This window comes from Corvus hawaiiensis, chromosome 1, assembly GCF_020740725.1.
Source record: "Corvus hawaiiensis isolate bCorHaw1 chromosome 1, bCorHaw1.pri.cur, whole genome shotgun sequence".
NCBI classification, from domain to species: domain Eukaryota; kingdom Metazoa; phylum Chordata; class Aves; order Passeriformes; family Corvidae; genus Corvus; species Corvus hawaiiensis.
The window spans coordinates 630,067-653,788 of NC_063213.1; the positions used below are offsets into that span (position 1 = coordinate 630,067).

The 23,722-nt window shown below is 50.7% G+C and overlaps 1 protein-coding gene across 2 annotated transcripts in view; it reads right to left on the reverse strand.

The window, feature by feature from the left end:
- SMARCC1 (SWI/SNF related, matrix associated, actin dependent regulator of chromatin subfamily c member 1) overlaps positions 1-23,722 on the reverse strand; it is a 65,708-nt gene that overhangs the window by 17,416 nt on the left and 24,570 nt on the right. Inside the window, exons 16-24 of one of the 2 annotated variants that reach the window (XM_048300198.1) lie at positions 20,993-21,106; positions 20,123-20,276; positions 19,751-19,864; positions 17,974-18,033; positions 13,519-13,777; positions 12,122-12,283; positions 4,346-4,401; positions 2,850-2,964; positions 1,701-1,855 (exon numbers count right to left, since the gene is read on the reverse strand). In XM_048300198.1, coding sequence (XP_048156155.1) covers positions 1,701-1,855; positions 2,850-2,964; positions 4,346-4,401; positions 12,122-12,283; positions 13,519-13,777; positions 17,974-18,033; positions 19,751-19,864; positions 20,123-20,276; positions 20,993-21,106 — 1,189 coding nt within the window. The remainder of the gene's footprint in view (positions 1-1,700; positions 1,856-2,849; positions 2,965-4,345; positions 4,402-12,121; positions 12,284-13,518; positions 13,778-17,973; positions 18,034-19,750; positions 19,865-20,122; positions 20,277-20,992; positions 21,107-23,722) is intronic. The other variant, XM_048300109.1, reaches the window with a different exon arrangement.

Below are 23,722 nucleotides of genomic sequence, written 5' to 3' on the forward strand. Positions count from 1 at the left end.
CATTCATGTTCACCATTTCTCAAAGAGCACAACTCACAATTTCTTGGTGAAGCTACTGATCCCAAAAGAAAAAAACCAAGAAAAAAGGCCCCAAAACAAATGAAACCCCATTTCAATCACTTGTGTTTAACCCCTGTCTTTCCTCAGAATCCAACTGCAATATTCCTCTGATATCAAATCCTAAGGAAAACAGCTTTCCACATGACCAGGCCTAGAGCTCATGACGAAGAGTTTAATTACTCCCTCAGACAAGACACGGACCACCCAAAGCTCTAATACTGTCTGGCTTTTTAAGTGAGTGGGAAGAGAAATCCCTGTTGAACTTGAATTCTACTCTGAAGCGTCAGCCTCCTAATTACAATACATTATTCCCCATAATGGAAAGCTGAAGCTCTTCCAGAACATTGTTACTGCCATAATGGAAAGTGCCATCAGCCAGGTCCCTGCTCCCTCCAGCTCGTTATCTCCAGAGGAAGGGAGCAGCAGCTCATCTTCATTTGGAGCAAGTGGCCTTCCATAAAGCACAGATTAAATCTCACGGCTCCTCATACAGCACAGGTTTTTCCAGCTGGGCTGAGGAGATCTGTGAGTCTGATGAACTGAGAGTCACCCTCAGGTTCAAAGTGATGCACAAGGGAACCACTTTGGACTCTGCTTCACTTCACCAAAATACTGAACCTCAGCTTTGCCTGCAGTTTGGGATTTTAATGGACAAGGAGTTTTTTGCCTTGTGGGATTTTACAACCTGGTTTGAAAGGTAAGAACGAAAATATCCTCCATCTCCTGGGTTCAAAAGGAGGGACTGCACATGACATCACCCACCATCCTCACTCTGGGGGATGCAGCTGGGGAAAGAGTCTAACGTTAACGAGTCAAAGATCAGAGTGGAAAAGTCAACAGAACACACAACAGCTCGTTCTATCCGTGGAAATCCATCAGGAATAAACACCACCCATGCTTCGCTCTTGGTTTCTGTAAAGCAGGTGGACGTGGAACGTGGCACTGAATCCAAGAGTGATTTAAAAACCCAAATTAGAACTTGAATCCAGAGAAATTTGTAAAGAGAAAACAGACTTGAAAAAGATACTCTAAAAGCAATGAAAGCAGTGTGGTTCCTGCAAGAAGGAAAGGCAAGACAACGTGCAATTAGTAATTACAGGGTAAAGAAAAGCTGATTCAACACAGCTCATTAGAGACCACACACAAACAGGAGTCAAGGGAAGACACCAACGTGCTTTTAACAGAGCTCTTAACAAAACACAGAATCATTAAGGTGTCTGTGGAAGCTGCAGTGCCAGGACAGAACATCCCTCTGTGTCTGCTCCACACAGAGCTCAGGGGTTTGTGTGCAGCCCTGGGGCAGCAGCAGAGGCCATCGAAGGGTTTGTGCCCCAGACCTGCACCCTCAGCACCACAGCCAGACCTCCCAGCAGAGAAAAGCCTTGCCAAGCAATCACACACATTTTGGGCTGTTCCTCAGGGATGTTCACCGAGTCCATAATCACCCAAGGAGCTGCTTAATTACAACTGTTCGTTATCTCACTCAGGGGCCCAGGCAGGAGAAATTAAGGCAGCACCTGTGCTCCCACAAGGTGTCAGGGATCAGAGTGTGAACTCCACAGCTCTGGGACCAAGGAGCACTTCAGGCACAGCTCTGCTGTCCTTGGAAGCCAAGCCCAGGGTGTTGGGGCAGCACCAACCTTGGCCTTGGTGGCAGCAGAGGCCAGGGCAGCAGCTGCAGCTGTGGCCACGTTTCCTTCCGAGATCTCGTGTTCCACTTTCTTCTTCCCAGCCTCGGCCTCTTTGTCTTTGCTGCCATCAACGTTCTCCTTGTTCTCCTCTGCCTCCTTTTCCTCTGCAAGACATTCCCAGCCCAGGCCGTTACACGCATTCCCGGGATGGGAGGGCCCCACACTCATTAGGCAGGCACTAATTAACTCCTCCTGACTTCCAGCACTGCTCCCCATCCAAATGCTGACAGGGGAACCCCAGTTTGAGGGGACCTGATCCAACAAATGGGGCAACTTCAAATGCTTTTCATCCCCATCCTCTCAATTCAGCACCTGCCATCAGCTTCCCCATATCATTTCCAAATCAACTCCATCAAATCCAAATGCTCCTTATTCTACTTGGTGCTAAAAACCTGAATCTAAGTTGCACGAAAAAAGCAATATATCCATTCCCATCCCTGGCAGTGCCCAAGGCCAGGTTGGACACTGGGGCTTGGAGCAGCCTGGGACAGTGGAGGTGTCCCTGCCCATGGCAGGGTGGCACTGGATGACCCTTATAGTCCCTTCCAACCCAAACCATTCCATGATTTTATGGGGCACATGAGAAATGTCAAAAAGAACAAGGTTTTATGTAGGTGTTGTTACTCCTCAGCCTCAGGCTTTGCATCACTTCCCAGGGAAACTGAACAAGGGTAGAAGTGAGCAGAGAATCCCAGAATGGTTTGAGTTGGAAGGGACCTTAAAACCCATCCCATCCCACCCCTGCCACGGGCAGGGACACCTCCCACTGCCCAGGGTGCTCCCAGCCCCGTCCAACCTTGAACACCTCCAGCAGTTCCACTTCTTTGCATCCAAAATGATCAAATGTTGTGGAATATGAGCAAACCCCCACCCATTTCTACGACCCACAGGCACTTTGGTGCTGCAATTCCTTCCCCCATCCCCAGGGCTGGGAAGCTCAGGGAGGGATTTGGTGCCTGAGCTCTGCAGGGAGGTTACAGTGGAATCTGCTCTGCTGAACACGGAGCAGCCCGAGGTGCCAGGGGAACATTCCCAGCTGGGTTTGGGGCCTGTCCCAGGCACTCTAGGGGAGGTGCTGGAGCAGCTGGCAGCTGTTACCTGTCTTGGGCTCCGCAGCCCCTTCGCTCTCCGGCTCCTTCTCCGCACTCCGCTCGTTTTCCCCTTCCGGGACTTTCTCCCCTTCCTCAGTTTCACTCTCGGCTTTGTTCTCCACCTAAAGGGGATGAGATTGGTTGGAGAATGGCAGGGAGAGAAGATATTCACCGTTAACTTCATTCATGGCCTTCAAATTAATTAATTACCATAAATGAAGAGATCACACTTTAAAGGGTGGCTGCTGCTTCAGCCAAATCTGACAAACAAAGCCAAAATGTGAGTAAAAGTAAATGCTAAACTGGACCAAGTCCAGTGACCCAGGCCAAGCTGGGTTACTCTGTGGGTACAAAAACTCCTGAACTGAGATCACAGAATCATGGAATGGCTGGGAATATGCAGATTTCCAAGTCCTGAGTGAGTCTTCCCCACTTATCTCTTCCCAAATGTCCCTGTATATCAGGGAGGCAGAAGAACGACCTGAAAACAGAGTGGGAAATAACCCCAAGGCTGCACTGATCAGCCCCAGGTTAGTCTGAACTCCTCATGTGGTGAAGGAGGCAACAAGAAATATTTCCTGTTGCTGCAGACTCCAGAAACAACCATCCCCATTTATTTATCAAGAATGTAGCAGGAATTACACATGAAATTAATTATAGCTTTAAAATTAAATTTACATATAAATATATAATTAAAACATTAGTTTTATGAAAATACATATTAAACAACATTATATTAATATATAAACAAATAAAATAGTAATCATTTAAATATTAGAATAACTTAGAAGTAATTGAAGTGCTATCCTGCAATTCCAGGATCCCAGTTTAATCCCAGTTCAGGTGTGAAACACTCACTGCAGTTTGAGGTACCTGTCTGTGGACGCAGGTTATGAAAAAGCCACAAATGTGTTCTTGTGGTCGTTATCAACAGGCTGAAGGATAACAATAATTGGTGTCTAAATATCTGATCTTCCTGGGCAGGGTGGATCACCCCCAGCATCAGGAGGACACAAACACATCCATGCCCAAGAGCCAGCCCAGAATTCCTGTGAGGAGGATTCTCCTTGAGCAGCTCAGCTGGAGGCACCTGGGGCACAAATGGCTGTGGAGTACTGGGAGTGCTCCAAGCCCTGCGTGCCCTGGAAGCCTTGCTGGCAGGCGTTTGCCAAAGCCACTGTCCCAGGGCAAGGTGACACTTCAGGGCACCCCCAGGCAGGAAAGCCCACGGGGCCAGCTCCTTGTGCAGCTCCAATCCCAATTCCCACAGCATCAGCCAGCTCCCAGCTCCTCCCAGCCCAGCCTTTCCTCCCCAGGACCAGGAACAACTGCTGATGCCTCACTGCTGGGATTTAGGACTCAGTCACCGAGAAGAAGCTCTGTGGAGGCTGGAAACTGCGGACACACAAGCAGCACAACTGTCCCCTGTCTTACAGGCACCCTAAAGCTTGGGAACTCAGGATTTAAGTGCCAGAAGCCTCCTGCCAGCAGACCCAAACTCACCTTCTCTGCCTGCTGCCCCTCTGCCTCCGTTTCCATCTTCTCTTCCTCAGCTCCATCTGAGAAACAAAGAGGGAAGTTTTCAGAATTGCCCCCACAGCCACTCACCACACTCGCTTTCTATTTTGGGCTTAACTAAAATCTGCTGCTCTCTAACAGTGGCTTCAACAAAGTCCCAGCACTGAACTCCCACAGACCAGGCTGCTACAAGCCCTGCCCTGTCCAACCTGGCCTTGGGCACCTCCATCTCCCTCCAGTCCTACCCCAGACCAGACAAGGCCCAACTGGTGTGAAAGCGAGACCAACATGAGGAAAGAAAAAGAAATAATAAAGATAATGATTAGAGAGTCACTGTTCCAGGGGCTGGATGGATGCACCTCCTGGCAGGAGTGGTGGAAGAGCTGGGAGTGCATCCCTGTGCTCCAGACACAGCCCTTGGCTCATTCCTTTATTGCTTTATGAAACATTGGTTTTAAATGTTGCTATAATGACAGCTGGTTCCAGAGATCAGGGGATAACAGCCAGCCAAGGAAACACCATGGAGGTGCTAGATAACGTGCTACTATCCCTGATATTTTGTTGGATTGTTCAGAAGACCGAGAAATCCCGATTTATCCACAGCTCTGCAAGGAGGGACAGGGAGGAAGCACAGCCTCGTGGTCCTGGCCCAGGATTTCACAATTTAATGTACAGAGGCATTAAAGGAGCTTATTTAGATCCTGGACTGGGGCGATGCAGAACTGCTGGTGACAAGCCCTGATCCATCTCTAAGCTTCTGAAGACATCAGCTGGTGCTGGGGGTTCATTTTCAGTAATCCTCATTTTCCTGCTAATTCCTGTGTGCTACACTGAGGAAAAACAAGGTACAAAGTGTCCTCCTTGAATAGCAACAGTTCTGTAGAGAAGTTTTTACACAAGTCCCTTCCATATATAAGAAAAACCAACTAAAATGTCTGACTGAAGGGTAATGGTTTTCCTCATGGCCTATTTTAAGATGATAAACCCACTTATCTGAACTATCTGCCACCATAATTCAATTTAGGGAGACTGGGGACATTCTTCCTCACAAGTTTTATCTCGGAGTTAGGATTTAGTGACCCAATAATGTCACAGGGAAAATCTCAATTAGATTTTGTCAGACAGCTCTTTCAAGCCTAGAAGCAGAGTTCCAAACTGGTCTTAAAAGTGTCATCCCTCCCAGGAAAGGGAAGGATTCAATCCTTTAAGAAAACTGGATTCAATCCTTTAAGAAAAAAAAAGGGGAGACAAAGTGCAAAACACTCTGAGTGTGCCCAGCTTGGTGGAGCTCAAACAAAAAAATACTGCACAGAAATACCCAAATTTACATTCTTGGGTGGGGAGGATCATCAGGATCATCATGGGCAGGGACACCTCCCACTGTCCCAGGCTGCTCCAAGCCCCAGTGTCCAGCCTGGCCTTGGACACTGCCAGGGATCCAGGGGCAGCCACAGCTGCTCTGGGCAAGAGACCAATCCAGGGACCACGGGAGCTGTTGAGGGACTGATGCTGCTGCTGCGGAGGAAGTTCACTGGATCCCAGAATGAAAGGCTGGAAAAGCCCTCCCAGCCCATGGAGTCCACCCTGTGCCCGATGCCCACCTTGTCCCCAGCCCAGAGCCCTGAGTGCCACCTCCAGGCTCTCCTTGGACACCTCCAGGGCTGGGCACTCCAAACCTCCCTGGGCAGCCCCTGGCAAGGCCTGAGCGCCCTTTCCATGCAGAAATTCCTGCTGCTGTCCACCCTGAGCCTGCCCTGGCCCAGCCTGAGGCCGTTCTCTCTCCTCCTGTCCCTGTTCCCTGCGAGCAGAGCCCGACCCCCACGGCTGCCCCCTCCTGTCAGGGAGGGGTTCCAAACAAACAGGACATCCCAGAAAGACAAACTGCTTCCCATTCACTCTTTAGAGAGGATTTTCTCAAGGAAAAGCATGCAGAGCATCTCAAACTGCCCTTAGATCCTCCCTTGTGCCAGGACACATTGATGGACACCATCCAAACCCACATGCTCCTTCCCATTCCCAAGGACACCCTCGGAAGAAAAGGGACGTGGGACACTGAGATTATTGCAAACAGCCTGATTTAACCTCGCTTCTCTGGTTCTGGCTGCAGCAATAAATGTCAGGTTAAAACCAGGCTGACAACTTCAGACAGGTTGTAGTCAATGGTTTTGGAAAGTGTTTTCCTGCATCAGCTGCAGAGCCCTGACGCGCAGCGACAGCGCGGTGGCTGCAGCTCCCAGCTCCCACGGGTGGGACAACTCATGTGCAAGGGACAACAGATTAAATGATCCATTATTAGTCTGGGGGGGAAATGGTTTGCCTGGGTGGAAGCAGGTTTTTGGTTCTAAATCACAGACTGCTCAAAGTATCACAGAATCAGTGAGGCTGGAAAAAACCTCTGAGACCACTGATGCCCACCTTGTCCCCAGCCCAGAGCACTGAGTGCCACCTCCAGACTCCACCACCTCCCTGGGCAGCCCCTTCTAACATTTAACACCCTTTCCACGAAGAATTCCTCAGGAAGTACCTCAAAACAGCTGAGTCTGGTAAAACTTAATCCCTAATTCCAGAATGAAAGGCTCACACAAAGCCCAAAACATGCCTGACCTTCTGCACAGCCATGACAGAATTGCCTCTGGCCCCTGGCACAGACACAAACACAACTGTACTGATTTTCCTGTGTGATCTAATGAGCTTAATGAAAATACATCCCAGAGGAATCGATCAGTTGGAGATCTGTGTCCCTGGGACAAAGGGGGAAGCCCTGACTCTAAGGAGAAAACCCCTGAAATCCCTTTCCCCTGCACCAAAGATACTCTTGAACTCCCTCCAGCAGGTTTGGTATTGCACCTTGCAGGATGTGGGATCACAGAATCCCAGATTCATTAAAGCTGGAATACACCTCAATTCTACCCTGTGCCCGATTCCCACCTTGTCCCCAGCCCAGAGCACTGAGTGCCATGTCCAGGAATTCCCCCGACACCTCCAGGGATGGGCACTCCAAACCTCCCTGGGCAGCCCCTGGCAAGGCCTGAGCGCCCTTTCCATGCAGAAATTCCTGCTGCTGTCCACCCTGAGCCTGCCCTGGCCCAGCCTGAGGCCGTTCCCTCTCGTCCTGCCCCTGTTCCCTGAATGAAAGGACGTTTCTTAGGTCAGGAAGAGGCAGATGGTTGTGAGCCACCACAGGACACCTCTCACGAGGGAAAAGCCACTGGGAGATGAGGAATCATCACCTCTCCAAGGCCTTCTTTGCCCCCGAATCAGCAGTATTCTGTTTCTGTGGAATTCTGTTCTGTCTTGCACATTATCTCCAAGAACACTGAGCCTTTTTTCTAACACAAAGAACTTGGAGCTGAGCTCTGCCCAAGCCCAGTGACTTCACAGAGAACTCAAATGGACTTAGGTCAACAAGGAAACCTGTGAAACATCTCCCTGCTAAGAATTCCCTGCGTTACCAAAGAGATGCAGAAGCAGCAGGTCCGGAACCTCGGCCATCATGAGAGGAACAAACAAAGCTCTGCAAACAAAAGCAGAGTCACCTGCCTCAGTTTCAGCTCAGCAAACAGTTTAAGGTGCCCTCCAGACATCCCAGACTCCTTTGTTTTCACTGAGGCAACACACAACCTGTCACAGCCAGGCTGGAATATTAATATTTAATTGAGAGGAAATACACTGTAGCTGTGGAAATATCCTGGCTCTGGGTACGATAATGATGCTGTTATCCAAACCATCATTTACATTTCCCACAATAAATCAGGGCTGCACAGCCACCAGAGCTGCCTCTGCCCCTGCCTCACACAGCCTGGGGGCTCAGCAACAGGAGGGCTCCATGGGGAAGGCTGAGAGAGCTGGAAAAGCTGCTGGGGGAGCTGGAAAAGCTGCAGCAGCTTCAGTGTGAGCCACACGAATTCACCAGGAGAGGACTGAAGGGCTCAACCCCCCAGTGGTGCAGACCCAGCCACCAGGCACCTGGACACACCCAAAGCTGAGGAAGTGCTGTGCAATCCCTTGGTTTAGGAAAGTTTCCATCACCTCAGAGTTCTCGCCCTGGAGAGCAGGAGGGAATCTCCCCACCAAACATGACTAAAATAACTCCTGTGTGGATGTGCCCTCCCTGTGTGTGGTTTTCCAGTGTGTGTGCTTGGGCGTGAATCAAAGCCATCCACAAAGTGGTGAATGTAACCCTCCACTGGAGCCCTTTACAGTGCAGGGATGCAGGAAATCAAACCACCATTCCCTCACTCACTGGCACAGAGCAGCTCCAGCCTGAGGCCCCCAGGACTGGTGGCAGTGGAAATACTTGTTGGAATCAGACCTGAAATGCTCAAGTAATTCCAACACAGCCCCTTCAGAGGCTGCCTCGAGAAATCAGTGTCCTTAACCACCTCTGGAAAGACATTAACAAAGACTTCCTAGAAATCATTAAATACCACAGGTGTGCTGCATATTCCCCTTCTCTGGAGCTCAATCCCAACCCGACGAGCTGGATCCTCCTTTGCTCCCCTCAGGTGATTTTCACTGACACAGCTGCAGAGCAGCTCCAGTGATCTGTTCCAAAACCTGCACTGGGGCAGGACCTAAGAAAGGTCGTAGTATTTATTGTGGGGAACTGTCTTAGAACCTTAGAGCAGAGTGCCCAGAGCAGCTGTGGCTGCCCCTGGATCCCTGGCAGTGCCCAAGGCCAGGCTGGACATTGGGGCTGGAGCAGCCTGGGGTAGTGGGAGGTGTCCCTGCCCATGGCAGGGGTGGCACTGGATGGGCTTTAAGGTCCTTCCAACCCAAACGTTTCCATGACTCTATGAAAGCAGAGGACAGAGTCCACCACGCTCATCACAGCATCTGAACCACTTCAGTCTCCTTGTAACTCCACTGAAGCCTCACTTTATCAACTTAAAAGGAATTACCACCAGCTTTTAAAAAAACTGACAATGAAGACTTAGAAGAGGAGATTCTTGGGTATTAACTTAAGCTCCTCCAATCTGTTCCAGTCATTTTCCCTTTTCACATTCCCTATTGACTATAATTTACTGATATTAAAGAGTTTTAAAATGATTATAGAGCTCTGACATAATTTTGTTTCTGAAATATAACAACTAATGAACTTTAATTCTAGTATGGAACCCTAAGCTGATACTTTTATTTATCCATAGTTGCATTTAAATATAAAACCAGCATTCTGTGATTCCATTACTTGAGGGACAGGACACAGGGAATGGCTTTGAAGAGAAAGAGGGCAGGGTTAGGTGGGACATTGGGAAGGAATTGACCCCTGTGAGGGTGGGGAGGCCCTGGCACAGAATGCCCAGAGAAGCTGTGGCTGCCTCATCCCTTAAAGTGTCCCAGGCCAGGTTGGATGGGGCTCACCTGGGATAGAGGAAGGTGTCCCTGCCCATGGCAGGGGGTGGCACTGGATGGGCTTTAAAGCCCCTTCCACCCCAGCATCCTTTGATTCTATGACAATGTAACAGCCAGTGAGCTTTAATTCCCATCTGGAAGCCCCAGCAGATGTTTTGATGCCTGTGCAGCTGCGCTGAGGTACAATCCCCCCGGCGTCCGAGCACGGCCACAGCCCGCGGGACCATCTCTGCCATGGACACTCGGGGTCCCCGTGCCCAGCTCAGGGGGGTGGGAGGCACCACAGATTGCTGAGTGACCCAGTTCACTCGGGCTGAGCAGCTCCCCCAGGGAGAACCATCTGCTCCTGCCCTCATTTACTCCATTAGTCACAGCCCAGTACAAATCGCATTAACGGTGCCGGGGCAGGGCTGGCCTGGAGCTCCCCACGCCGCTCCCTCAGGACCAATGGTGGGGTGGGCACCTGCCCTGAGACCCCCACCACTGATGGGCACTTCAGAGTCCCCACTTCCAACCTGGGCCCAAGTTCTCCCAGAGAAAGGGCCAGAAAGGGCCAACCTGGCAATGGGGAAAACTCCCAGGGTGGGGCTGCAGACTCGAAGCAGCAAATGTGTTATGGGGGGACATGCTCAGGACAGGGGGAAACGGCCTCAGGACGTGCCAGGGGAGGCTCAGGGTGGCCATCAGGAGGAATTTCTTCACAGAAAGGGTTGTTAAATACTGGAAGGGGCTGCCCAGGGAGGTTTGGAGTGCCCTGGAGGTGTCCAGGGAAGGCCTGGCTGTGGCACTCAGTGCTCTGGGCTGGGGACAAGGCGGGCATCAGGCACAGCTTGGACTCTGTGACTTTGGAGGGCTTTTCCAACTGCAATGATCCTGTGAGGTCCTTAACAACCCACAGTGACACCTGTACCGTGAAATATGGGAAAGGGGAACAAAGACTGGAAGAAAAATTTAACTTAAGCTGACCTTATTTTAAAACAACTATGAAATTAAACTCAGCCCCAGACAGAGGAGCACTGAGATTTGGTCTATAGTTCACTTGTAAATAAACCCCAAAGCCTTGTCCTTCCAGCAGAGCTTCGATGCCTGCTGTCAGCTCTGAGGAACAGGGAGCAGCAGATATTCCAGATGTTTCTCTTCCCTTTCCAGCACAAAGTGCACATCATCCCAAAGCACCAAGCTGCTCGTGGCAAGTCTGTCCCACTGAGTGCAGAACTGAGAGATGTGACAGAAGGGCTGAGTGGTTTGTTTGCTTCTTTTCTATTTAAAAACTATCTTGGTGATTTAAATGGCATTTTGAAATCTCATTTACTGGGTAGTTGTGCAGTGGACATTCATGCTATAAATAGCAGTCTTCCATGGGTAGCAGTTGATAACTGAGGAGCACCAAACACAGTCCCTTGTGATCCCATCCCACAATCTGGCACCTTGCTCGTGTCCCTGGATGGGGTGACAGCAGGTCAGCTATGAAATGCAGGAGCACATCCCAAATGCAGCCTCCCGGTCGAGCTCCATCACATCCTGCTTAACTTCACCCAAAGCCAGACGTGCCTTTACACGTCCAGTCACTAAATTCACTAAAATCATTTGTGATAAGCTGAACAAAGAAGGAGCCAACAGTGCTGAGAGGAAAACAACAGTGACAAGATGGTAGATCTGCACCCAAACGAGGAAAGCAAAGTCTGAGGAAGCCGTGGGTACAGAGTAAAGTGTCTGCTCCTCCTGCTGGGGAGAGCCATGAGGGTCCAACAGAGAGGGGCCACACAGGGCTTCACTTCCCAGGGAGCTGCTTTGACACTCCAGAGTCATGAGGAACCAATTGGCACCAGCCAGGGTTTCAGAGAAGAGACTTAACAGCAGAATATTTGCTGAACATGACAGAAATGAAACCAGAGCTTGTTAACACGCACAGGTAATGCCCAGCAGAATTCCAGCACAACTAGAGCAGGACTGGATTATCATGTGCCAGTCCAGCACTTCATCAGAAATTCCTCTCCTGCTGCCTTCGCAGTGAGCAACAGAGTGCCAGACTGACCTTAAAACCCACTGCCCAAACCCCTCAGCTTGCTTTGTCTTAACCCTGCAAAGGCAGCATCCTCCAACTGCTCCAACACCTCAGCTGATGGAATATCCTGCTCTGGTATTTTTGGTCAGTCCACTCTGTGCATCCCAAGCAACAGCATTTCCACACAGTGAGAGCAGGAAAACAAATCCCTGAAACTCAAGCCACTCCTGAATTCCTTAGTTCAGTGTCCAAGTCAATCCTGCAGTGAGCAGAACGACCCATCCCCTTCTCCACACCCACAACTTCCATCTCCTGCTGGAGGTGGACTTAGGGCTCATCAAGACTCAGAAGAGAACGCCCCAAGGAACCCCACCTGCAGCACTCCCCGGGGAGGGAGCACTCACCCATCTTCTCGGGCTCATCGGGGCCGGTGCCGGCGATGCAGCTGCTCTCCAGGCCGTAGGTGGGATCCACCTTCCCAGAGGCTCGTGCTGCTTCCTGCACTTTCTTCACGTGGGCTTCCACCAGCTCCAGGGGCACCTCCTCTCTGACCCGGGAAAACTCCTCTGTGGGACAGGACACAGAAACTGTGGCATTCTGGGGCTTTTGCAGCAAATTAGGTCACGTTTTCTCTGATCGGTGTGCAGGTAAACCCTGGGACAAAGGCAATTCTCAAATATCTGAGCTCCTTCCTGTCACATGAGGTAGCTGATTTTGTCTTTCAGATGTGGCAGTAAAGAGTCTCCTTCCAATTATATAAATTTGTGTTTTATGTGGAAGAACAAGGAAAAATGTGAAAGGAACTATTTTATCAAGTGGACACATCCAGTGTTCACTAGAGACTTGAACCCTCCAGTGCAAGACGCACCTACCCATAACAGGAGGTGGAACAGGAGGTCCCTTTAAGGTCCCTTCCAACTCAATCCAATCTGGGAATTCTAGGATCTCTGGCAGATAATTTCCCACAGGTAAAACTGGAAGATTCACACTGAATTTACCCGGAGCTGCACTGGTGACAGTGGTCAGAGGAACACCATCCACCAGGTGCAAACACATCAGGAGCACTGAGGGCAGAAGGGAATACCAACCATTCCCAGGCACTCAGTGGCCTCTTGGAGCCACTCCAACTTCAGAGTGCCTGCGTTGGGAGGGTCTGGAGCCCATCCAGTCCAACCCCTGCCTGGGCAGGGGCACCTGGAGCAGGTGACACAGGAACGTGTCCAGGGGGTTTGGGATCCCTCTGGAGAGGGAGACTCCAGGCCCCCCTGGGCAGCTGTTCCAGGGCTCTGCCCCTCCTCCATGGAAAGAGGCTCTTCCTCCTGCTGAGCTGGAACTTGCTGTGTTTTGGTTTGTGGCCACTGCTCCTTGTCCTGTCACTGAGCAGAGTCTGGGACCATCCTCTGGCAGCCCTGGGGGAGATTTGTGTGGATTGATGGGATCCCCTCTGAGCCTTCCCTTGTGCAGACTGACCAGGCCCAGCTCCTGCAGTCTCTGCTCATCAGAGATGCTCCAAAGCCCTGAACATCTCTCTGGCCCCTGCTGGACCCTCTCCAGCAGCTCCTTGTCCTTGTACTGAGGAGCCCAGGCAGAACTGCACATGATATTCCAGCTGTGCCTGACCGGGGCAACCTGGCTGCAACCTGGGGATTTCAGGAAAGCAGAACACAAACCTGGGAACAGCAGAGCTTTTCCTACATAAACAGTACCCCGATTTCCGTGTCTTACTCATCACTAAGGGCTCGGAACCCCTTTGGCAGGAGGGGCAGGCAGACACAGGGTGAGGGCTGGGGCTGTCCCGTACCGAGGGCGGCCTTGGCGGCGGCCGAGGCCACGCGCGGATCCACCACGGAGGCCAGGAAGGCCACGGTGCTCATGACGGGGTTGCCCGACTGGCTGAAGGGCACGGGCTGGTAGGCCAGGGGGCCCAGCGAGGCGTCCGAGTTCTCCAGGTAGGGATCCTCGATGGGCAGCCGCAGGAAGTGCAGGATGCACTCGTCCTGCGTGCGGCTGCCCACGTGCTCCGACACCTTGTTCCAGTCGTCCTTGTACATCTCCAGGGCCTGCAAAAGGCAAAACCAGCGGATACACACGGACTGCTGGGGAAAAAAGCGCTGCTTTGGGCACAAAGACTTTCCATACTGGCTATTGTGGTGATGGAACAATAAATGGGGATCAGACAACTATTAAAGATCTTTTTTTTTCTGGTATCAAAATTATCTGCAGAAGAAATACGAGCATTTCCCTGGGGTATCAGTGACATGGATGCCACAGGGACCATCACATGAGTGGATGCTGTTACTGTATCAGAAAGGACTGTCAGAAGACTTGGGATTTACTAATATTGACACAGTAGGTGTTCCCCACCTGGCTTCCACAGAGAACTGAACCTGCTGTTCCTACCAAGTCGCACAACTCTTTAATTCCCATCACTCCCCCGAGCGCTCTTGCATTCCCTCCCTGAACACAGGAAGCTCTTTGGGGCAGGAACAGGATTTATTTCTCACATATGGACCAGCTGTGATGGCGAAATCCAGTCTATAGATCCAACAGGTGTTATGGAAGTGGAAAAGCATCAAACCAATACACCAGGGGAAAAGAGGGAAATCTATCCCACATCCTGAAGCCAGGAGAGAGCAGCTCTCCAGGAGCTCTGCACCAGTGTGATTCCTGTTAATATCCAGGCTAACACATCATTACTGGGTAGATAAGGCACCTGATAAAGTAAGAACTTCCAGATTATATCAAAGATGTAATTCTGAGTTTCAGTCATTTTTAAACTTCCTCAAGAAAAGTCTTAAAACAATTTTACAGCAATGAGCTCCTGAAGGCCCTGTACTAGTTCCTGAAAAACCAACACATTAATCCTGTAAAACCCTCCAAGTCACAGCCTAATAAATTATTACTCCTTAACAAGCCATTTTTCTCCCTGAAAATCGTTTTAGTGAAGCATCTGGACAGTATAAAATAAATACTGACATATCCTGAACCATTAACTGTGACATTTTTGAGAGGATTCATGGTGCATTCACCCAGAAAAGGCAAAAAAACCATTTGAGATTCTGGCAGAAGATGCTCAATGTGACAATGAGTTTTCTCAAGTAAATCTCTCCCACAAGGTTGAGAACTCCCAGAAATCTCAACCTTCAGGGTCAGTCTCAACCTTCCAGACTGACTTAACTCCCAGAGCAAGGAGGGAGAACTCAGAGCTGGGCTGGATCTGCCAGAGGTCCCGGGGAGGACAGGCCCAAGGTGGGAGAGCAGAGCACAGAGGGACACGACGCTCCTGTGCTGGGGCTTTCAGCACTTCCCAGGGACAAGGGGAAGATCCAAAGTGAGCCACCAGCCTGGTGCTCAGAGTTCCTCCATCTGGGAAGGGCCCAGAATATGTAACAACTTCTATGGAACACCAAGGCCATGCTGGATGGGGCTTGGAGCAACTTGGGATAGTGGAAGGTGGGGTGGGGTGGGATGAGCTCTCAGGTCCCTTCCAAACACACTGGTTTCTTCAGGAGGAAAAGTGTTTCAGTATTTGTTCAGTTAAAACAGAACCTCTGAGAATTCCTCAAGGACAAAGTATCGACCTGAACGGGCCCCTCAGGCCCATCATGGCTGCAGGAGGTCAGCTGAGGTCATGAAAATGCTCCTGCTTGCAAAGGTGTGGAAGCAAACTGGCTACAAGGACAGATAATTCAATGGCAAAGCATCAGAGATCCAGCATGGCTCAAACTGGAGAAGCACTCCCCAGCCCCCTGACCCCAGAGGGTTTCAGCTGAAACCTGGCTCAAGTTTCTCTCTCACAGCCAGGTCTGGCTGCTTAACTTGGGTGGGGAGGGGGAAACTCCCCGTGTATCTCCAGAAAGCCTCTGGCTCCCTGCTCCTTCCCTGCCAGCAGCAGCAGTGGGATCAGCTGGGCAGTGCCCGACTGGGAACAGCCCCGAGGAGCTCAGCTGGGTGGGGAGAACACCCAGGAGCTGCTGAGACCCCGAGCAACACCACGAAGGGTTGTGAGAGCTCCATGGGAGGAGCCACTTGGCTTGGGAATGAACCTCGACAGCCTGGTCCCCACCATAGGAATCAACATTCCCCAGCCCTGCTGAGCCCTCCTGCTGCCCCTGGGATCTTCCAAGGGGGCTTTGAGCAAATGAGAGACTGCTCAGCTCAGTAGGTCACACTCGAGGGAGACACTGATTCTCTGCTCAGCCTTTACTTCCCTTTCCCTAACTGCATCTCTGGCCTCTCCATCCCTGTCTCCATTCTTAACCCCACCAGCACACGAGATCAGCTCTGCTTCTCAACCCCCAAATTGCTGCTTTCTGCTCCTTCTCCTTCCCCGTCTGTTGTTTTCCTGCCAGACAAACCCTCGCTCACAAGAAATGTCCCTCCTAAAAATAGCTGAAAATGCACTTAACTCTGCCTGAGCCGTGGAGACACGGAGGGGGCTGTGCAGGGAGGGTTGGTTTGGGGAGCAAAACTCTATTTCCTCCCCCAAATTATTCAGTCAACAGGCAGAAGGCCAATAATTATTTCAGATACGATTTATTATTTGGAACTTCACTGCATATCTATCTGCCCAAAGCTACCCTGAGGATTTAATTGGACTGAGCTGGCTTGTTACAGCTGAATTACTTATGCTTGAACTGATATACTCTTTACTGATTTATTCATAGAGCAAATCCATGAAAAAGGAGGAACAAAACCATTATTAATTTAAACTCATTAAATAGGATTGCAATCTCAAGATTTTGGGGGGGTTTTGGTTTATTTTATACACAGAGTATGTCACTGGATTATTTCATGAGGCTACAATGTGCAGTGTATGACCATAAGCTAAAAACACACCAACCAATGAATTTTAAATATAGTACTATTAATATTAAATATTTAAATAATACATTTAAATAAATAATAAAGGAAAGAAGTCAGGGTATCAAGGCATTAGCCTTGTTTCTCCCTACAAGAACACCATGGAAAACATCTGAGCTGTTTACACCCTAGAAGCAAAATTTTTCCATGTGCCAATAGAAAAGTATTGGCTAAACAGTGAATATCAACCTAAAATAAATAGAAATAAAAGAGAGATTTTGGCTGTTCGATGACCACACTCCATATGTGTAAAGGCTGAATCACAGCTGCTGATTTGGCACTGACACAGGCCCATCCTCCAGGCTTTTCCCTAGGAAATTAACTTTTCAATGGGTTTATTGACACATGGGAAGACAAAAAAGCTGAAACAACCAGGCAATTGCAGTTTGCTTTGAGCTCTGCAAGTAACACCCAACAAAAACACAGCCCCAAACTGGAATTCCTAGAACTAAAAATTACATTAAAGGAAAGAAATCAGCCATGCAGCCTCTCCATCAGGAAAATGTTCCCGTGAAAGCAAAACTGGGGAGAAGAGATTTTCTTTACAGGAAGTGGCAGCACTTTAAATTATTTCAGGCCACTGAGATTCTTCTTCTGCTGAAGCAGAGAGAAACAACTGCCCTGATGTGAGAGCCCAGAACAGGCCTCTGCAGCTCCTCGGGACGGTTTCCATCCCCACTGCAATTCCAGGAGATCCAACCATCCCCGTGTGGCTCCAGAGCTTCACAGGAAGCCACCTGGGGCCACCAGCCAGCAGCAGCTCCTGGAGCTCATTGGAAGGGACCTCATGGAGTCATCTCAGGGATTTTTTTTTTGGTAGACTTCCAGAAAAAGCTCAAAGAACACCCCAAGTGCAGCTACAGGGAAAACGAGGAGGAGATGGACGGGATGAAGGAGCTACCAAAGAACTCCCCTTCTCAGATGCCTCAGCTGTTTCTCTACCAGTTCAACTTCCAAAATGAGCTGTTTCCCTAAGCTGTGGCATGGCTGGGGTCTGGAGTGATCACCAGAATTTCCAAGTGTTTATCTGAGTGCCAGGTAAACCTTTACCTGAATTACTTACCACTATTTGAACTACTTACATTATTTCCTACTGTCAGTGAGTCCAGCTGAATGAAAACACCTCTCTGCACTGCAAAACCTGTTCTTGACTCATACAAAATTCTTAAATGCTTCATTTCTGGCTTGCAGGTCCAAGTTAGAACTAAACCTTAAACACAGGCAGCCCCTCTCTCACAGAGATGCTCCTGCCATCTCTTTTTGGTAGCAACATTCTTGTAGCCATGATGGCAATAGTCAACTAGCTCCAAAAAATGCACATGAAGATTTTTAAAGCCTGAACTACCCCTGCTGGTTTGGTTTCCTACCCTTTGGCTTGGCCTCATGAACTCACCTCTAACAGCAGCAGTGTTTCCTGCTCTGTCCATTCTCTGCCAGCACTTGCACCTTTACTCTACAAAAGACAGGAGGGGAAAATAAAGGTGAAACACAGGACTTGCACAAAACCTTGTAGAAGAAAACACTGAGGAGGAAAGGGGAAGAATCTGTTATTTGATCCACTCAAACCTCCCCCCTCCAGCAGCCCCTGTGACCGCGTGCAGGGGTTCATGTGATTTACCCCTCAGTGAAGGCACAGCTGGGGGTTACACATCCCAACTTCCCACCGTGCCTTCCCAAGCTAAAGGAAAGGAGTCTGGCACATTTTCCTCCCAGTCATCCGTGCCTGCACACACAGCAAAGAGGATTTCCCTCAACAGTAAACCCCCTCTGAGTGCTGAAGGCAGAGTGGGCTGTGCATGGTCCAAAATAAGTTAATCTATCTCCAAGTTCATCAGTAACTCAGCAGAGAAATAACAACTCTTCACAGGGGGATGAGCTGTGTGAGAAGGCACAGTAGTTCCAGCAGGATCATCTGCACACCCAGCAATCACCTGCTCCAAGGGCTGCTGCTCCCCAATCTACACCTTGTGGTAAACTGCTCAGATTGGCTAAAAACCCCAAATTCATGGTGAAACTTGCCCTCCTGTGACACCCTGACCCAGCACAAAAGCAGCTTGGGACCTGCTCCTAAGGAACATCAGCACCACTGGATGGCTCCGTGCTAGACCAAAAGGAAGAGGCTATTTAGGATAATAAATGTTATCACCAGCTGCGTTTCAAACAGCTCATTAACCCACAGAGAACATTAATCAATGTGAGTCACCCAACTGCTCTCTCCACAGCCAAAACCCCCAGCACACAGAAACCAACCAGGGAAATCTGCCAACAAACCTGCTCCAGTTCACAGCTCCTGTGAACAGAGCCAGAGCCCAGAACCAACTACAGATTTATCAATTTGGAGAATATTTACACCTCCCCTAACAAGTGAAAAAGTCAATCCATCACAGGTGAGATGGAACCAGCTTTATAAAAAATACCTCTAGAACTGCTTTGGGTTTGTAGGGTTTTTAATGAAGGTCTGAAGTGGTGAACAGTGTTTAAACAGTTATTTCTTAGGTTTAAACAGTGACCTCTGAGGACAACGAACCAATGACACGGAATCAGCCTGATGCCACCCACGAGAGGCACCACCCAGCTCTGGGGATTCCCACTGGAGGCTGTGCTGAGGTAACGTGGCATTCCCACAGCACCTCCAGGGACACACAGGGAGCAGGGAAAGGCAGAACTTGTGGAATCAACTCATCACTGCAGCCATGTCTCCCAGTCTAATGATCCTGTGTCACAGCCTGCAGTGACAGTGCCCCAAGGTCCCCTGCAACAGCCCCAGGACACCCAAACCCGTGGGAATCGGGGTCCCTGTTTGTCAGCCCAGAAACCCTGCTCAGACTGGCACACAGGAGAGTCAGTGATCCTGCTGGAAGCTCTCTGTGTCCTGAGCCATTGGGTGGTTTGCTCATTCGGAACCGTTCCAGCAGGGCATGCAGGAACACAAGGAGCTTGGGATCTGAAGGCTGGCAGCGTGCACTTGTCTGGGAAGTTGTCCATGTCTTTATCCCTATGAAATCAGAATTCCAGCACAACCTCCTAGCGCAATGTCCTGCACAGGGGTGGAAGACATCCAAATCAGGAATGGGGGAGCAACACAAGTCACCTCCGTGACACAAAGTGGGGGACACCTGAGGAATGACAGAGCTCCCTGGCAGCTGTAGGGAGAATCCCAGGACACTTGCCTTGGCCAAAGTCTTTTTGGAGTAGATGTCTGTGCGAAGGCCGAAGTTCTGCAGGTCAGTTGGCTTCTCCTTGTTTTTCTCAGGAAAGCTCAGCATCTGCTGGGCAGCTGGAACCTGGGAACAAACGTTACAGGGGAAAGGGGAGAGGGGCAGGAATTCAAAGTTAATGTTCTCAAAAGAGCACAGACTGGACAGAGAAGCTGAACACAAGCCCAAGACATTAAACCAAATCTCTGAGCAATGTGTGTGAGTGGTTCTGCACAGAACTGCCCCAAATGCTCAGCCCAGCTGGTCAGGAAGGGGACTTTTCACCCAGCTAGGCACAGGCTCCTCTGCTGGACAGAGGCCAGGCACCCCCGGCCCTGGGCTCACCTGCGGGGTGCGGATGTGCAGGGGCATCAGCCCCGAGGGGGTGTCGGCCAGCACGTTGAAGTGGGGGGTGGGGGGAGGCCCCATGGCCATGGGGCGGCTCTCAGGATCCACCTGGTAGTTGATGAGCCCCCACTGCTCCAGGAAGGCGTGGACCCTGTGGAAAACAGGACAAATCCAACCTTTACCACCAAAGTTCCGCCTGTGCTTCGTGCAGGGGTGACAAAGGACAAAGCTGATGTTTCTGGATCAAACACAGACCCGGGAGCTTCTCTAGGCCTTCATTAATCCCAAGCAGCAAAATGAATCCCAGAGCAGGAGCTCTGTGCACACCTGAGGGCACTTGAGTGTCATGTATGAACCAAAGCCTGACTCTGTGTCCAGTTCTGGGCCCCAAAGAAAGACCCTGAGGGGCTGGAGCGTGTCCAGGGCAGGGAACGGAGCTGGGAAGGGGCTGGAGCCCCAGGAGCGGCTGAGGGAGCTGGAAAGGGGCTCAGGCTGGAGCAAAGGAGGCTCAGGGGGGACCTTGTGGCTCTGCACAAGTCCCTGACAGGAGGGGGCAGCCGGGGGGGTCGGGCTCTGCTCGCAGGGAACAGGGACAGGAGGAGAGGGAACGGCCTCAGGCTGGGCCAGGGCAGGCTCAGGGTAGAAAGCAGCAGGAATTGCCCCATGGAAAGGGTGGCCAGGCCTTGGCAGGGGCTGCCCAGGGAGGCGCCCTGGAGGTGTCCAAGGAGCGCCTGGAGGTGGCACTCAGTGCTCTGGTGGGGATCAATCTCAGAGGGGTTTTCCACCCTCAGTTATTCTGTGATCTTGCTGATGCCTGGAAATGTCCAAGAGCTCCAAGCCCCAAAGCCCCCGAGCCCCCGGTGTCACCTCATGACGGCACAGACGTCCCCAGTGAGGTTCCTCCTGCAGGCAGTGCTGGTCAGGTACTCCTGCGGGTTCAGCCGATACGTGTCGATCATGAAGTTCCTGTAGGCCAGGTATCTGCAACACAGTGGCCACCAGCTCGTGTCCCCTCACCTCTCACACAGGTCAGGGCACTCATTTTAATGTCCACTCCCCCAAACACCCCTTACTGACCAGGAAACACCAACACATCTCTTTCATTGGTGAAATTTCAGAACCAGCACCAAAAGCAACAGGTAAGTGGAATTCACACTCTGCCACACTGTTTCACTCGGGATTTTCCCCGTGTTTGGATTAGCAGCACATGGAAATATGTCTAAATTGTAAATCACACAATTATCTGTTGTAACTTGATCACTGACCAAATATACCCACAACAGAACAGAAGCTGCAGGAAAAAAAATAACGGGGTCTGGTCTTCACATGGGACAGGAGAAATAATCCTTGTGCATCCCTGTGTGAGGCTGGAAGGAAAAAAGCTGCACAGGAAAGCAGAAGTGGATGGAACACTGCTGTGGCTGCATGCAGAGTTTTTAATGGATAAAGGGATGAGGCAGGAAAGGCTGAGAACAGCAACATGGAGAAGAAAAGATCTTTGAGAAGCAGAGCACAAGAGCCCAGAGCCAGCACAGCTGGGAACAGCTGGAGCAGAAACAATCCCTGAGAGATTCCCGTATCTGGAATATACTGATGCTTCCTAATACCAATTATCCCAAAGAAAATAAACTGCCATAAAATTATTGATAGCCCTGCTCTTTGGAGGGAACAAACCCAATCTGCCAAAGACAGGCTGGCACCATCCAAGCTGGATGGGGCTTGCAGCAACCCAGACTATGGAAGGCGTCCCAGCCCATGGCAGAGTGGAATGAGATGGGATTTAAGGTCCTTTCCAACCCAAACCATCCCAGGATTCTATGAAGTCAGTATCCCATGCAAAGCTGTGTGTAAAACAGTGGTCTTTAAGCAGATTTCTGCCTTTGGAAAATTCCTGGGGGGAATGTTTCACATGCAATGTGTGAAGCAGCTGGGAACCAAAAATATAAATCATCCAGGCAAGGCCTAAGCAGGCAGATGCTGCAAGCACATGTCCCTGCCAAAATCCCACATCTTCCTCCTGACCAAATCATATGTGCAACTGGCTGGAAGGAAATTGCTGGAGTAGGTGTTTGGCTCCATGTGGGATGTTTGGGAGGCCAGAAACAAAAGGAGCTTCTTCCACAGAGGAACACTGAGGAATGCTTCTGAATGCTCCAGGGGAGGAGGGGAAGAACCTGTCCAGGAACAGGTCTTGGCTGCAGAAATTAATATTTATTAGCAAAGGTCACATCACGAGGTGGAGAGAGAAGCCCAAGACAGAAACATCCCCAGGTTTATCCTGAAGGGAGACTGTTCTGAGCCACGACACGACCCATCAGCTAAACCCTGTCGCCAGTGAGAAGTCAAGCAGGATTTAGTTCAATCCCTTTTCAGCCAGGGCCCACCCCCAGGCACTGCTGTCACAAGGAGGAACCTGTGTGAGCTCCCCAAACACGGTGTTTTGGCCTGAACATTCAGCTGGAGGCGACTCATCTCCATTCAGAGGGATGTTCCTCTTTTATTTCAAAAGAAAACACAAAGCCAGGACCACGTGCTACTCCTACAATCCCGAAATGGCACCAAAAATAGATCTCCAGGCTGACACGAGGACTGGGAGCAGCCCCCAGCCTGCTCCTCTCGCAGGCAGTAACCAGCAGCAGCCCAGGGAGCAGCATCAGGAGAGCTGATGTTGTGATGCCAACAGGAAAAGGGCCCTGTGACTGCAGTGACAATCACAGGGGTGAGAGATGCAGGAGATAAACATTCCTTCCACATTCCAGCTGTCTGCTGCCTCACGCTCTGAGAAACCCCCAAAGTACAACTTGCTGAGCAGCAGAAGTGATGGGACAGAGTTAGTGCTGGATGGAGCTTGGAACAAACCCCTTCTGGAAGGGCAGGAGCGGAACAAGAGGAGCTTTGCAGTCCCTTCCACCCAGGCCGTGCAGGACTCTGGGATCCAGCTGTGGTTACTCTGCACTCACACCTGCACAGAAGCCATGAGGACAGACCACGGACTGGAAATCCTTGGGGTGCCAGGGGCCTCAGGGGGTGTCTGAGCCAAGCTCCTCCTCAAGCCATGAATTTTCACCAGGTTTCTCAGGGCTTTGTCCAGGAAGGCCTGAAAGACTCCAAGGAGGAGCAATCCCAACTTCCCAAGGCCCCACGCCAGTGCCTCATCTTGTTCAGAGCTCAAAACTCCCCTTTTCTCGAGCCAGAACCTGCTGTTTCAGCCTGACCTGCTTCTGCCCTGTCACAGGCTCAGTGACAGCCTGGCTGCACCCCAGGGGCCTCCTGGGGCAGGGGACAAACAGCCCAAGGGCCCAGGAGAAAGGGCAGTCCCTAACTTCTATTCCTTTATCAGATCCAAAGCATCACAGACCAACAGCCACACCTGAGGTGGGAGATTCCAGCACAAGGACAATCTGGGGGAATTCTCCTCTCCAGGCTGGGACAGCTGGGGGTGCTCATCTGGAGAAGGGAAGGCTCCAGGGAGAGCTCTGAGCCCCTGGCAGGGCCTAAAGGGGCTCCGGGAGAGCTGGAGAGGGACTGGGGACAAGGCATGGAGGGACAGGACACAAGGAATGGCTTCCCAGTGCCAGAGGGCAGGGATGGATGGGA